Raw genomic sequence first — 14275 nt, 5'->3', positions numbered from 1 at the left:
GTTCTCCATCCTCAGTCTTCACAGCTCTTTCCCCCTTTGCTATTAAATGATGTATTTATATCTTATCTCCATTACAAATGGGAAACATGGCCACTGTAGGAGGGATCACCCTACATAGCCATAAGCAAACTAAATCCAGCTACCCTTGAATTCTGCAGACCCTTTTCTAACTCCAAGCAGCTGCTAACTTTAATCGAGAAGGTTCCTGTGGCCTAGGCATAAGTAGCAATAAATCACTTTGATTGGACACTTCACACCTGGACTTGTTCTTTCACAATCACAGACACGAAACAGGAATGTGTCTCTGTGTAGACGTTTTTCAACTCCTTGTTTTCCTGTCCGTGAGAAACCTCATGCATGCCTCCATATCTCATCAAAGGACTTGTGCTTGGAAGACAATTTTGAAGAACATGCAGCAAAGATTCACCTTCCTGCGTCTGCGGCTGGGCGCAGAAGTGTCACTGCTCACACTCTCTCGGTGGTTCAGGTGGGAAAAGGGACGAGCTGCTCCCCACGATTCCAAGTATCGTGACATCCGGACAGAGGCTCTCATCTTCAAGCCATCCTGCACTCTGGATTGAGGAAAATGATTGTTGGTGGCACGCTGTTTTGACTAGAGAAAGAGGGAGGGAGGGAGGGAGAGAATATAAATTAATGATTACATTGGCCACATTATTTATTTTACCTTCTGGAGTCTTTAGTGCTCTCTGGAGTGGTGTGGTGGCCTAGAGGTGGAGCTCTCACCTCACAATCAGGAGGCTATGAGTTCAATCCTAGGTAGAGGCAGATATTCCTCTCCCTGGGCACAATGAGAATATATCTGCTGAACAAAACTCCACATTGGCGACAGGAAGGGCATCTGGCCAGTAAACATTCTGCTAGCTTCATTCAATTGCCCAGAGTAATTCATTCTATTACTCCACTCTGCAAGAGATTATGGGGTTGTTAAAAGAAGATAATGCTCTCTGAACTTGGTTGTTTGCTTGCAGACATTTCAAGATCCAACTCGGTTATATGATCAGTGTAGTTGAGTGTGGGGTTTACTCTCTGATTATATACCATAGATTGCCCAGCTGGTATTGGTGGGGATGTGTTTTTTTCCTCCGTAGTTCCTTAATTAGGTATTGTTTTCTGCTAGACTGTTTGTCTGGGATTAATCCTTGTTTATCTGGGTATTATTGGTTGCTGGGGAAGATGTGTTCTGGTCTCTTGGTTTCGTTCTTAGCTTTTTAAAATTTGTCTCTTTTGAATGGCGTATAAATACAGCTTATCTCTGCGTCTCTTGTTGTCTGATTTGTCAGGAAGCCAAACATCCAGGAATTCCCTACCGTTTTTGGATTTTGCTTGGTCTCTAGGATGCTTAGTTTCCCGGTTGAAAATATGCTTGAGCTCTCGCGCTGATGAGGTTACCTACTTGGATAAGGAAACGTCTGCAAGCCAACAACCAAACTCAGAAGGCACCAAAGGCTCCAGAGTTCAACCCTGAGCTATAGATATTCTCCTCTATGTCTTATCTTACATTCTGTAGGCTTAGTCGCTGCTCCGAATGCTGACTTGGGAGCACCTTTGAGTCCTACTATGGGTAAACAGGATTAAAAGAGCTTAAAAAAAACAAACCCTCAGAAACCAGTTAATAGCAAGCATTAACCTCCACAAATGGTGATTGGTAATGGATACATGTAGTCGTTACCAAAAGAAAAACCACTTTTATCCAATTCTGGGTAATTTACCCTGGGTTGGGAAGCACTGTTCTACAAGAATGTAGTCTTCGAAGGGTTATTCATTCGGAACTGTGACTGCCTGTGGACCGCTATGTTCTGCAAAGCGGAACTAATATCCTTTATTAATGAGAATATCGAAGGCAAACAGGTGGCCATTGACCTTGGAATACTGTCAGAGCTGTAGAAATGGTTGAAAAACAGAAAAGGAGGGAGGGGGGGGAAGAAACCCCCGAACCTCTTTTGTAAGCTGAGGAAAGCAAACTAGGAGAAGTATTCACTGTGCAATGGCTTTTATTTTCTTTTTTTCTTTTTGAAATCAGTTCTTCTCAAACTGCTGATAGAGCTGCACTTAAAGCGAGCGTGGGAGTCTGAGTGCCTATTCTGTTTAATTACACACATTTAAAGAACAACTGTTCTGGATTCCTGAAGGGCTCCTTGGAGATCGAAATTTAAAAGCCATTGTTTCCCCGGGATCGGTGGTTCATGGCAACTGAATGTTTAATACTTTCTCTCTCTCCCCCTCCTTTTCCAAGGGCACACAACCAATTTTTTTTAAAAAAACAAAAAACTTTCCAGGTTGCAGGCTTCACTTTAGTTCGGCTTTGGATACCTCATTATTCCCCATTTCTGTTCCAAGCCTGGTACAATCACAACACATGATAAAGATCTAAAACAAAACACACACACACACACACAAAAGGAGGAAGCAAACAGAGAGATGTGGGTTTGCAAAATAATATTGTGGGCCACCTGATCAAAGGCGAGCTTGGTGTCAGCTGAAGAATATATATATTTAGACAACAGAACTCAATGGTATTTTTAGATTAGAATCATCTAACTCCTCTCTGCCTACTTCTGTTTCTGATAATTTTCCCCCCCTAGCTTTATATTTTGCATGGATATGCTACGGAGACTCAGATGTGGCTGAGTTTTTTAAAAAAAAAAGAGAGAGAGGTTTAGGTTGCTTAGTAAAACCTAAAATGAAATGCAGCCTTGTCTTTTTCATCCCTAGTTTGCAACCATCAACTTCGACTTGCCTCCAGAAGTTGTGGGTGCTGCAACACTGGAGGTTTTTAAGAAGAGATTGGACAAGCCGTTTGTGCGAAATGGTATAGGGCTGTGATGGCGAACCTATGGCACGCGTGCCACAGGTGGCAGTTGTAGCCATATCAGTGGGCACATCAGCTCAGCTCTGGCGTGCATGTGCGCGCCGGCCAGTTCTGGGCCCACAAGAAGTAGGGAAACAGGCTGTTTCCTGCCTCTGGAGGGCCTGAGAGGGGGAAAGTCCCGTTTTTCTTTCTCATCTGGCTCCAGATCCTCTCTATGCATCTGGGGAGGGCGAAAACAGCCTTGCCCACCCCCTCAGAGGCCCTCCGGAGGCTTGAAACAGCCCATTTCCCAACTCCCGGTTGGACAGGAAGTGACTTTTTTGCTGTCCACAGCCTCCAGAGACTCCTAGAGAGGCTCTGGAGGCTGGGGACAGCAAAAAACATCACTTCCTGTCCTGGCTCCCCCCCCCCTTCCTGGCACGCGATGGCAAAAAGGTTAGCCATCACTGGTATAGGGTCTCCTGCTTGAGTGGGGGATTGGACTAGAAGACCTCCAAGGTTCCTTCTGTAGTTGCATAATTCTGTAACTCTCACTGGTCAATTCATTTCTTGATTGTATCACTGATCAACATGGCAAAACTGTACATGGTCTTCTTAGAATATAAAATAACAGTGTTGGAAGGGACCTTGGAGGTCTTCAGGTCCAACCCCCTTCTTCTATTCTCTTTAGATACTTCAGATCCTTTTGTCCCTCAGCTTTCCATGTGGGCTTCTTCAGATAACAATAATCATTTCTTCAGCCAGCCTGTAGGTCAGGCTTAGATTTTCTTCCTTTCTATTTTCCCAGCAAGGATCTTCGTTGTCTGCCCAACAACTTTGCAGCTTGCCTTCACAGCTCCTGTACGAAATGCTTATAGTTAGATCTGACAGATTCTAATATCACCGTGCTATTAACTTTTTTCCTGCGTGTCTATGGAGAATTCTCAATCATCCAGGCCATGGTTGTCCCAAAGGTGCTTTTTTTCAAGAGGCTGTCTGGTTTTTCTTTGAGGACGTTTCGCTTCTCATCCAAGAAGAGCCGAGGTGGCGCAGTGGTTAGAGTGCTGTACTGCAGCTACTTCAGCTGACTGCTAGTTCAGAAGATCAGCGGATCAAATCTCACCGGCTCAAGGTTGACTCAGCCTTCCATCCTTCCGAGGTGGGTAAAATGAGGACCCAGATCGTTGGGGGCAAATATGCTATTTAGTATACTGTCTTTGATGTAAGCCGCCCAGAGTCCTCGGAGAGTGGGCGGCATAGAAATACGAAAAATAAATAAATAAATAAATAAATAAATATAAATATAAATATAAATATAAATATAAATATAAATATAAATATAAATATAAATATAAATATAAATATAAATATAAATATAAATAAATAAATAAATAAGAAAGAAGCTTCTTCAGCTCTGACTGGATGGTGGGGAATAGAAGGATTTATACTCCTTACAGAGAACTGGTCATTTGCATCCTTTTAGAGAGTCGTTGAGGCCACTTGGGGATTTCTCAGTGTCATTAGGGTTATTCCTGAGCAATTCATAATGCAACAACACTCTTGATCCTGTCAATCGGAATAGAGCCAGAAGGGACCTTGAAAGTCTTCTAGTCCAACTCCCTGCTCAAGCAGGAGACCCTATACCTATACACCAGTGTTTCTCAACTTTCACAACTCTAAGGTGTGTGGACTTCAACTCAGTGGTGAAATCCAATTCTTTTTACTACTGGTTCTGTGGGCGTGGCTTGGTGGGTGTGGCAGGGGAAGGATACTGCAAAATCTCCATTCCCTCCCCACTCTGGGACCAGCCAGAGGTGGTTATTTGCCGGTTCTCTGAACTACTCAAAATTTCCGCTACCGGTTCTCCAGAACCTGTCAGAACCTGCTGGATTTCACCCCTGTTGGCTGAGGAATTCTGAGAGCTGAAGTCCACACATCTTAAGAGTTGCTAATATTGAGAAAGACCGCTCCACGCCATTGTACTGGGTTGCATGTTCTTAGTTTTCCATGTGTGCAAACTCAACCAACCGTGGACATCATGTTAAACCACGATTCAGCACCGCACGTGCGAAATGAGAGAGCCAGAAATGTCTGGGCGCTCATACTTGTTTGTTTGTTTGTTTTGCATCAAAGAATACTTACCCTGGGGTCAATCACCAAATAAGTCTTGATATTCATGGCTTCAAGATAGGGATCCCGGAGGTGCCCATTGCCTTCTTCCACCTCATAAGCTTTGCCAAGATGATTTAGGGTTGCTTCTGTGATGTGCACGCGGCTGCAAAGAGGACGGGGGGGAGGGGAGAGAGAGGGAGGGAGAGAGAGAGAGAGAGAAGTGTACAAAGGGCTGAAATGTTTGCAGAAACGTCATTCCCGGGAATCGATTACCATTACAATGGCGGCGGCGTCTGAAAGCTCTCTGCTGCTACACATTTGGCAGCCAAGATCAAGATCCCTGGCAGGATCTTGCTCTCGAGCAGCTCAGCTGGATAGCGTGATAGAACATCCAGTCGTGCCAATTCTCAGAACTTTGTGCAGTGTTTGCGACTGTTTTGGAGAGAGAGAGAGAGAGAGAGAGAGAGAGAGGGACGGAGGGAAGGAGAGAGAGGGAGGGAAGGAAACAGAGAGAGGGAGAGAGGGAGAGAGAGAAGGAGGGAAGGAAGGAGGGAGAGAGAGAGGGAGGGAAGGAGGGAGAGAGAGAGGGAGGGAGGGAGAGAGGACAGATGGAAGAAGGGAGGGAGAGAGAGAGGGAGGGAGGGAGGGAGAGAGAAGGATGGAGAGCGAAGGAGGGAGGGAAGGAAGGAGGGAGAGAGAGGGGGGATGAATGGTGGGATGGACAGAGGGAGGGAGAGGGAGGGAGGGAGAGAGAGGGCGTGAAGGAAACAGAGGGAGGGAGGGAGAGAGGGAGGGAGGGAGGGAGAGAGGACAGATGGAAGAAGGGAGGGAGAGAGAGGGGGAAGAAGGGAGGGAGACAGAGAGGGAGGGAGGGAGAGAGAAGGATGGAGAGCGAAGGAGGGAGGGAAGGAAGGAGGGAGAGGGAGGGGGGATGGATGGTGGGATGGACAGAGGGAGGGAGAGGGAGGGAGGGAGGGAGAGGGCGTGAAGGAAACAGAGAGAGGGATGGAGGGAGGGAGAGAAGGAGGGAGAGAAGGAGGAAGATAGGGAGGGAGGGAGATAGAGGGAGGGAGAGAGGGAAGGACAGATGGAAGAAGGGAGGGAGAGAGAGGGGGAAGAAGGGAGGGAGGGAGACAGAGAGAGGGAGGGAGAGCGAAGGAGGGAGGGAAGGAGGGAGGGAGGGAGAGAAAGAGGGAGGGAGGGAGGGAGGGAGGGAGAAGGAGACCCCAAAGATAATCTTCTTGTAAATTAAATCTCAACGTAGCTTGGTTTCGAGGAGTCCTTGGTGCTCTCTGAGCCTGATAGTTTTCTTGCACGCATTTCATTACACGAACTGGGTGACACCACGAGTCCTCTATTTACCTCTAAATATCTTATTTCAACACCCTCCGAGCTACAAATATTCTCCTTTATTGGGAGCTTGGTTCACACACATCACAAACCATAATGTGCTTCATTAATTTGGATCCGCTTTGTTCTCTAACCGTGCACAATTCTGGTTTATTTAACAAGCCACACTTCAGCATCTCATGCAAACCAGGGTGAAATCCAAAAATTTTCCCTACCGGTTTGGTGGGCGTGGCTTGGTGGGTGTGGCAGGGGAAGGATACTGCAAAATCTCCATTACCACCCCACTCCAGGGGAAGGATACTGCAAAATCTCCATTATCACCCCACTCTGGGGCCAACCAGAGGTGGTATTTGCCGGTTCTCCGAACTACTCAAAATTTCCATTACCGGTTCCCCAGAACCTGTTAGAACCTGCTGGATTTCACCCCTGATGCAAACCCAAAAAGAGAGGAGAGGTGGGGGGGGAAGCAAAGGAAGGCACTGAATAACAATGGAACAAGGTCTGAGGAGTGTGTCATAATTTTGCTCACCCTCGTGACAGCCACTCTCTCTTCATGTATTCTTCTTGGGAAAGTGAAATTAGAAGGAGGGAAGAAAAGACTATAGAAACGTTATGAGTTCCCTCGTGGGAGACAAGAATACACATAAAAGAAGCCACAATTACCAGCACCAAGGATTGAATAAAATACAGTCGTTAGAAAGCGTCTTTTATCTGAAGAAAAGATCAGGCCAGTTTGGGAAAAGACTGTATTTCTGAGAAGTTCCTTCAACATGTTTAATGACTAGACAATTAAACTAAATAAAATAGCAGTCTCCACAGCATGATTGACAAATCTAAGGATCTCACAGTAGCTCTGGCCAACAACTAAATTCTTCTTAAATATTCTGGGGCAAAGAGGACAGAAAAAGATCAGAGGTGGGTTTCAGCAGGTTCTGACCAGTTCTGGAGAACCTGTAGCGGAAATTTTGAGTAGTTCGGAGAACTGGTAAATACCACCTCTGGCTGGCCCCGCCCCCATCTAGTCTCTGCAGGGGTAGATTCTACTTACCTTTACTACCGGTTCACAACGGGGCCTCTCGCGCGTGCTTGCTTCACTTGTGCATGTGTGCGCTCTTCTGCACATGCGCAGAAGCATTTTGATGAGATCGGGTTATAGAACCAGTCCAAACCGGGGGCAACCTACCACTAATTCTCTGCCTCCAGAGTCCCAGCTGATTGGGAGGAAATGGGGATTTTGCAGTATCCTTCCCCTGGAGTGGGGTGGGAATGGAGATTTTACAGTATCTTTCCCCTGCCACACCCACCAAGCCATGCCACGCCCACCAAGCCACACCCACAGAACCAGTAGTAAAAAAATTTGAAACCCACCACTGATACAGATGGACACACATACACATCCAATATCCTCCAGCATCTCACCGCTGTTCCTTGCCACCCTCAGCATCTACTGCCAAAAGCAACCAACTCACATTGTCTCTAGCAGAATCAGTGTCAGGTGCAAATAACTAGTAGCATTCATTGGAGTCAAAGTGCAGAAGAGTTTATTGTTGCTTAACTAGAATCTAGTCAACTAACACTTGGTGTTGAATTGGTGCTAGATAAAGGTCAACGGAATTCATGGCTGGGCTGGACTTGCGGCAACGCAATGACTCCAAACTGATGACCTGCTTAACTCCACCTTCTAACTTTGCTTGCTCTTCTTGTTTATTTTTGAACAATCCGTTTTTGTCCCTGTTTTTCTTCCTCCTTCCCTCGATTCCCCAATACAGTCTGGATTTCAGACCTGCTAAAAGACACCCCTTCTTGCTTCTTTCCTCCATTATGTTTGTCTACTAAGCGCTTGGCAATATTGCTCTGATGAGTACTGTCCCTTTCAACGAAGGAGATGAATGTGGTGCCAATCAAAGTGATTATTACTACGTGCTTAGTGCCAGAGGTAAGACAGGGTAGCAAATGGCCCATTGTGTTTTCAATTGGAAGAAGGCTTCATTCAATTTTAATTCCATTTTAAGCTGAAAGCACTCTTTTCAGTCGTCTCCTCCCTGCTTAAATAACGTCTGGGTGTATCACACTCTACTACGCCATTCTCCAAGAGTTTACTCAGCTGGCTTGCATTGAGGGTTCTCAGGAAGGACCACAACGTACAGCTTACTTAGTAATATACACACACGCACGCACACCAAAATACTTTCCAATGTTACAAAAAGAAAATAGCATACGCCATTATGGGATTGTTTGTGCCTTTCTGTAAAACAATAACTGCCCAATATATTGTTAAGATTAGAGGAACCAATGAAGACTAACAACAGATCTCAGCCTCAATCGAGATAATGGTGGAAACAGAGTGCCAATATTTTTTTTTATTTCGCTCCAACACCTAACAATGTATCACACTATCATTTATTTGAGATTTTATCCGCTAACTAGGTGAATCCATAGTTCCTCTCATCTACAAAAGCTTCAGTCTAAAAGACTAGAAGTCCTACAAGGTCCCTTCTAACTCTGTTATTTTATTATTCTATCATTCAGTCAACTTCACTCATTCACTTCATTCGTTTATTCACTCATTCACTTAGTCTCAAGAATAAAACATGGAGTAGCAGGGAAAACTGCTTAGCGTTCTCTCGCTCCTAAGACCAACCCTGAAATGCAAAAAAGGATGTAGGAGGATGATACAAATAGCTTTGAATTATCCCTCCGGTTATAAAGTAAAGGTAAAGGTTCCCTTCGCACATATGTGCTAGTCGTTCCCGACTCTAGGGGGTGATGCTCATCTCCCTTTCAAAGCCAGAAGAGCCAGCGCTGTCCGAAGAAGTCTCCGTGGTCATGTGGCCGGCATGACTCGACACCAAAGGCGCACGGAACGCTGTTACCTTCCCAACAAAGGTGGTCCCTATTTTTCTACTTGCATTTTTTACGTGCTTTCGAACTGCTGGTTGGCAGAAGCTGGGACAAGTAATGGGAGCTCACCCCGTTACATGGCACTAGGGATTCGAACCGCTGAACTGCCGACCTTTTGATCGACAAGCTCAGTGTCTTAGCCACTGAGCCACCGTGTCCCTAATAAAAATGGATGTAGGATGATACAAATAGCTTTGAATTATCCCTCCGGTTAGGATACTGTATATATAAAATCTTAGACGCAGAATTTTGTTCTTTCTATTTCTTTTGTAGGCAAACATTTGTCTTTTCAAAATATTCTCTGCCTTTCGTAAGCAGGGAAGTGTTTTTAAAGGCAAGAGTTTGTTCGCTTAAATGGCCGTGTCCTGGCTTCACAGTACTCTGGTTTCATCCTGAACAAGCAAGATGTTGGCAGATATGCAATCATAACTCCAGGAAAAAGACTTGGGGTGAAATACTTTATTCTGCTATTATGTCCTAAAGCTAAAGTGCATTTCTTTCTGATAGCCCACACACTGAGTTACGGCAACTATAAAGCAGGTGTCCAGGTACACAAAGAGGATGATGTTGCACTTCCAGGAGTATCCAGCCAACAGGTAAGCTCATGTACCGGAAAGAATAATCAATCCATCTGGTGCCATAAAAGTGACTAAAAATAAACTCCTCTGTTGCCACTTGGAGAGGCGAAAATACTGTGAACGAAAATGATTCTGCAGATCCGGGGAAATATTTACAAAGCAGTTCCATCAGTTGCAAGATATCTTCGAGATCTCTTTTGCAGCTTTCCACTCCCTCCGTAGCAAAGGCACACATCTTACTATCCAGAATCTAATTTAGCAACTCTGAGTACATTTTGGAGACAATTGTGATTTTTATTAGGTGGTGAATAGCGACCTAAGCTAAGAATTTACTAAACAGAAGAAGGGGGAAGGGAGGGAGGGAGGGAGGAAGGAAGGAAGGAAGGGAAAAAGGGAAAAAGGAAGGAAGGAAGGAAGGAAGGAAGGAAGGAAGGAAGGAAGGAAGGAAGGAAGGAAGGAAGGGCTTGATAGCGAGGGAGGGAGGGAGGGAGGGAGGGAGGGAGGGAGGAAGGGCTTGATAGCGAGGGAGGGAGGGAGGGAGGAATGAAGGAAGGAAGGAAGGGCTTGATAGCGAGGGAGGGAGGGAGGGAGCGAGGGAGGGAGGAAGGAAGGAAGGGAGGGAGGGAGGGAGGGAGGAAGGGCTTGAGAGGGAGGGAGGAAGAAAGGAAGGAAGGGCTTGATAGTGAGTGAGTGAATGAGGTAGGGAGGGAGGGAAGGAGGGAGGAAGGGCTTGATAGCGAGGGAGGGAGGGAGGAAGGAAGGAAGGAAGAAGGAAGGATGGAAGGAAGGAAGGGCTTGATAGTGAGGGAGGGAGGGAGGGAGGGAGGAAATTGAACGTAGCTCTTTCTAAATTGTTTACCAAGTTGTGCATCCTCCAACATACAGTCATACATTAAAACCTGTTTTAGAAATCACATCAAGGTTCACCCAACAGAATCCCCAGAGTGAAGAATATACGGCCTGCTAGAGACCCCAACGCATCATGACCGCGCTGCTGAACTCGGGCAGTATCGCTCTTTTCTGCATACTTTTCATACAAAAGAATTAGAATAAAAGCAGCTGACTTCCTAGAAGTTTCCTGCTTTCACTCTCACACACAGAAACCAGGGGAAATAGGCCAAACATCCCATTCTCAAATTTGGCACTGAAGATTGATGGCAAAATTTAGGCTATTTTTGGCACTAGAAGAAAAAGTTAAAGGGTGCTTTGCTTCCCAAACATGACCAAGAACTCAGAATGTGTCATCTTGACTCCTGCTCTAATGTCACTGTAAAATCTTCCAGCCAACTGAAGGATCAGATTATCCCCCAAATGTTCTGCATCCTTGTACTAAACCCAACTAAATCAACCTCATCTAGGCAACCGCTCAGCCGTGGGTTTCAAAACCTGTTGCTCCCGGTTCACTCGTGGGCACACGACACTTCTGAGCATGCGGAGAAGCATCCGGGCGGATGGGCGGAGCCTCCTGCCACTGCTACCAATTCGCCCAATCCGGGGCGAACCGGTAGCAACCCACCACTGAAACCGCTCTACATTTCCACTATCTGCCATCACGATGACACTCACTGGAATGATTTCACGGGCTTACCCAGGGATGCCTGCAGATTCCATGCGGTTGGCCAAGGAGACGTCGTGAGACCAGACATCATACTGCCATTTCCGAAGTCCGATCACCCCACAAAGTACGTTTCCGGAATGAATGCCAACTCGCATGTTGATGTCCACCCCTGTGGCTTCCCTAACTTGCCTGCAAAAATAATAATAAAAATATTTATAAAGACTCCAGTGTGGAAGACGAGATGGAAAGTCATTTGATTGTCCCATCTCTAGAACTTAACAATCCTACTGATTTTTGACTATTTTCTCATTGTTGTGAAATAATGTTGTGGGGCTGAGGATGAGGTAAGTTTGGGATTTTGCTTATTTGTTTACATCCCACCTTTATAATTTTTACAAATAACTCAAGGCAGCAAACGTATCCAACACATATTCCTCCTCCGATTTTCCCCACAATAATAACTCCAAGAGGTGGGTTGGGTTGAGAAAGAGGATCTGGCCCAAAGTCACTCAGCTGGCTTTCAAGCCGAAAGTGAGACTAAAACTCAACATCTCCTGGTGATTGGCCCAAAGTCACTCAGCCAGTTTTCATGCCTAAGGTGGGTCTAGAACTCACTGTCTCCTAGTGATGGGCTCAAAGTCACCCAACCGGCTCTCATGCCTAAGGAGGGACTAGAACTCACCAACTCCAAGTGATTGGGGCAAAGTTACCTAGTTGGCTTTCATGCTTAAGGTGGGACTAGAATCCAGTGTCTCCTGGTGATTAACCAGATGACTTCATGGCTACAGCAGGATTAAAAACTCATGGTCTCTCATTTTCTAGCCTGGTGCTTTAACCACTAGACCAAACTGGCTTGCTAATCCTATAAATCATAGGCAAAGACAGCAAAGTCAAAGAAAACACAGTCCAGGACTTCAACAGTTAGTGGAACATCCCCATCTGAGCTGTTGACTATGATATCACACCCAGGAATACATCAAATGATGTTCTGGAGACCAGAGAGTGGTCAGCCTTCCCAAGTAGACCAGACAGGAAACACGACTAGATGAGCTCTTTTTACTTTATATTATAAGGCTACACAAACAAAATCTTGCAAACAATCATCTCCCACCTTCTCTTTTACAACCTGGGAAACAAAGGAAGTTTCTTTCTGAGTCTCTTTCCCTGCCTGTTATGCAACTACAGGCCCGACCCTCTCTTATCGGATGGTTCCCTAGGCAGCATCTCTTCCCTACCCTCCACTCCGTCTCCCAAGGTCACTTCCACACACCATTAGACCCTGAAGGAATTCTGTTTGACTACAGCAGCCAATTGAATAAGTCTGCATCTGAAGGGAGATGGTTTGCCAAATATTATTGGTGACAATTAAACCATGTTCTCCACCCACACTGCCGATGGCTTGGGATTGTAGCAGAAAAAGTTGAAAACATTCTATGGCAGTGTTGGCGAACCTTTTTGGCACTGAGTGCCAAAATGGGAGTGTGCACATGCATGCATGTGTGTGTGTGTGTGTGTGTGCGTGCTGGAAACAGGAACAGCAGGCGTCTGGTGCGCATGTGTGCGCCAGGAAGATGATCTTCCAGTTTCCGGTGCGCACATGCACACTGGCCACCTGGTCTTCTGGTTTCTGGAGCGCATGTGTGCGCGAAAACCAACTGGCCAGTTTGCATGCATGCGCCGGGAAGATGATCTTCCAGTTTTCAGCACTCCCGCATGCATGAAGACCAGCTGGCTGGTGCACTGGAACCCGGAAGAAAAACAGGCGACGGTTCAGGTGCCCAGAGAGATGGCTCTGTGTGGCACTTCCAGCACGCGTGCCATAGGTTCGCCATCACTGTTCTATGGAAATGCATGCAAAGCCCTATACAGATTCCAGGGAGCTGGTTATGCCAACTTGCTGGATCAAAAAATGAATCTACTGGATCTAGTAGCACATTGAAAATGAGACCCACGTATGCTCTAATCCAGGGGTCTCCAACCTTGGCAACTTTAAAACTTGTGGACTTCAATTCCCAGAATTCCTCGGCCAGCCATGGATTAGAACAGGGGTGCTGGCTGAGGAATTCTAGGAGTTGAAGTCCACAAGTCTTAAAGTTGCCAAGGTTGGAGAGACCCCTGCTCTAATCCATGAACGTTTAAATCAGAGTAAACTAACTGCACAGCTCCTCGTTTTTACATGTGAATATTTAACAGAGCAATAAATATAGAAACTGCACTGGTACAATCATAGGAGGAAGAAATTTTCCTCCTTTCACAGGATTACGAGGCCCTATTATTATCTATCGTACTGCTACATTATCTGTTCCTGCATCACCACTGCTGACTTACTAACTTTTTAAAAGTACCTACTTTATTGCTTCACACATGTCGAGGCCCATTTTCACGCAATTCTTGGCATGTATTGGCAAGGACACAGGTAAGCCCGAGACGCAGTAATAACAGTCTCCCAAAATTTTTATCCTCATGCATTCATTTTCCTGCAAAAAAGAAAATAGCCCGTGAGTCACCAAGCACGGCAAATATGAATTAACTGGCATTTGTCTAAAGCAGTGCAAATTATAGGCTTTTCTGCAGGGAGAAAACAGAACAGCCATCATCTCTTCATCTGAACTAAGACTTTTCTGTATTCCAAAAAATAACAGGGGGAAGGGCAGAGTGGTTCATTTGCAATTTATCTCGGGTTTAAGCCAGTGGTGGGATTCAAATAATTTAACAACCGGTTCGCCCAGGGGTCAGGTTGACTGTCGTGGGAGGCATGACTCATCCCTGTTCTCCAGCTCTGCTGCACATGTGGGATGAGCTTCCTGCAATGGCCAACCTGACCTTCGGCGAACCGGTTGTTAAATTCCACCCCCGCCCCGCTATGAAAGTGGATCCTGGGCGCTGTGCTGCAATGCAGAAACAGGAAACAAAGTGGCTGGCACAAGGGAAGGAGGAAAGTGGCCTTTTCCTTCCCTCATGTTGGCC

At 45.9% G+C, this 14275-nt stretch overlaps 1 protein-coding gene across 1 annotated transcript in view; it reads right to left on the bottom strand.

The window, feature by feature from the left end:
* The window catches only part of ADCY7 (adenylate cyclase 7), a 47451-nt gene that overhangs the window by 20221 nt on the left and 12955 nt on the right, over nt 1-14275 (bottom strand). The window contains exons 7-10 of the mRNA XM_070952657.1: nt 13658-13785; nt 11339-11497; nt 4952-5084; nt 428-613 (exon numbers count right to left, since the gene is read on the bottom strand). Of these exons, the coding sequence (XP_070808758.1) occupies nt 428-613; nt 4952-5084; nt 11339-11497; nt 13658-13785 (606 nt within the window). The remainder of the gene's footprint in view (nt 1-427; nt 614-4951; nt 5085-11338; nt 11498-13657; nt 13786-14275) is intronic.

This window comes from Pituophis catenifer, unplaced genomic scaffold (assembly GCF_029215685.1).
Source record: "Pituophis catenifer annectens isolate HBS135680 unplaced genomic scaffold, rPitCat1.0.hap2 SCAF_13, whole genome shotgun sequence".
In the NCBI taxonomy this organism is placed as follows: Eukaryota; Metazoa; Chordata; class Lepidosauria; order Squamata; family Colubridae; genus Pituophis; species Pituophis catenifer.
This window is presented reverse-complemented; position numbering and strand designations above follow the sequence as displayed.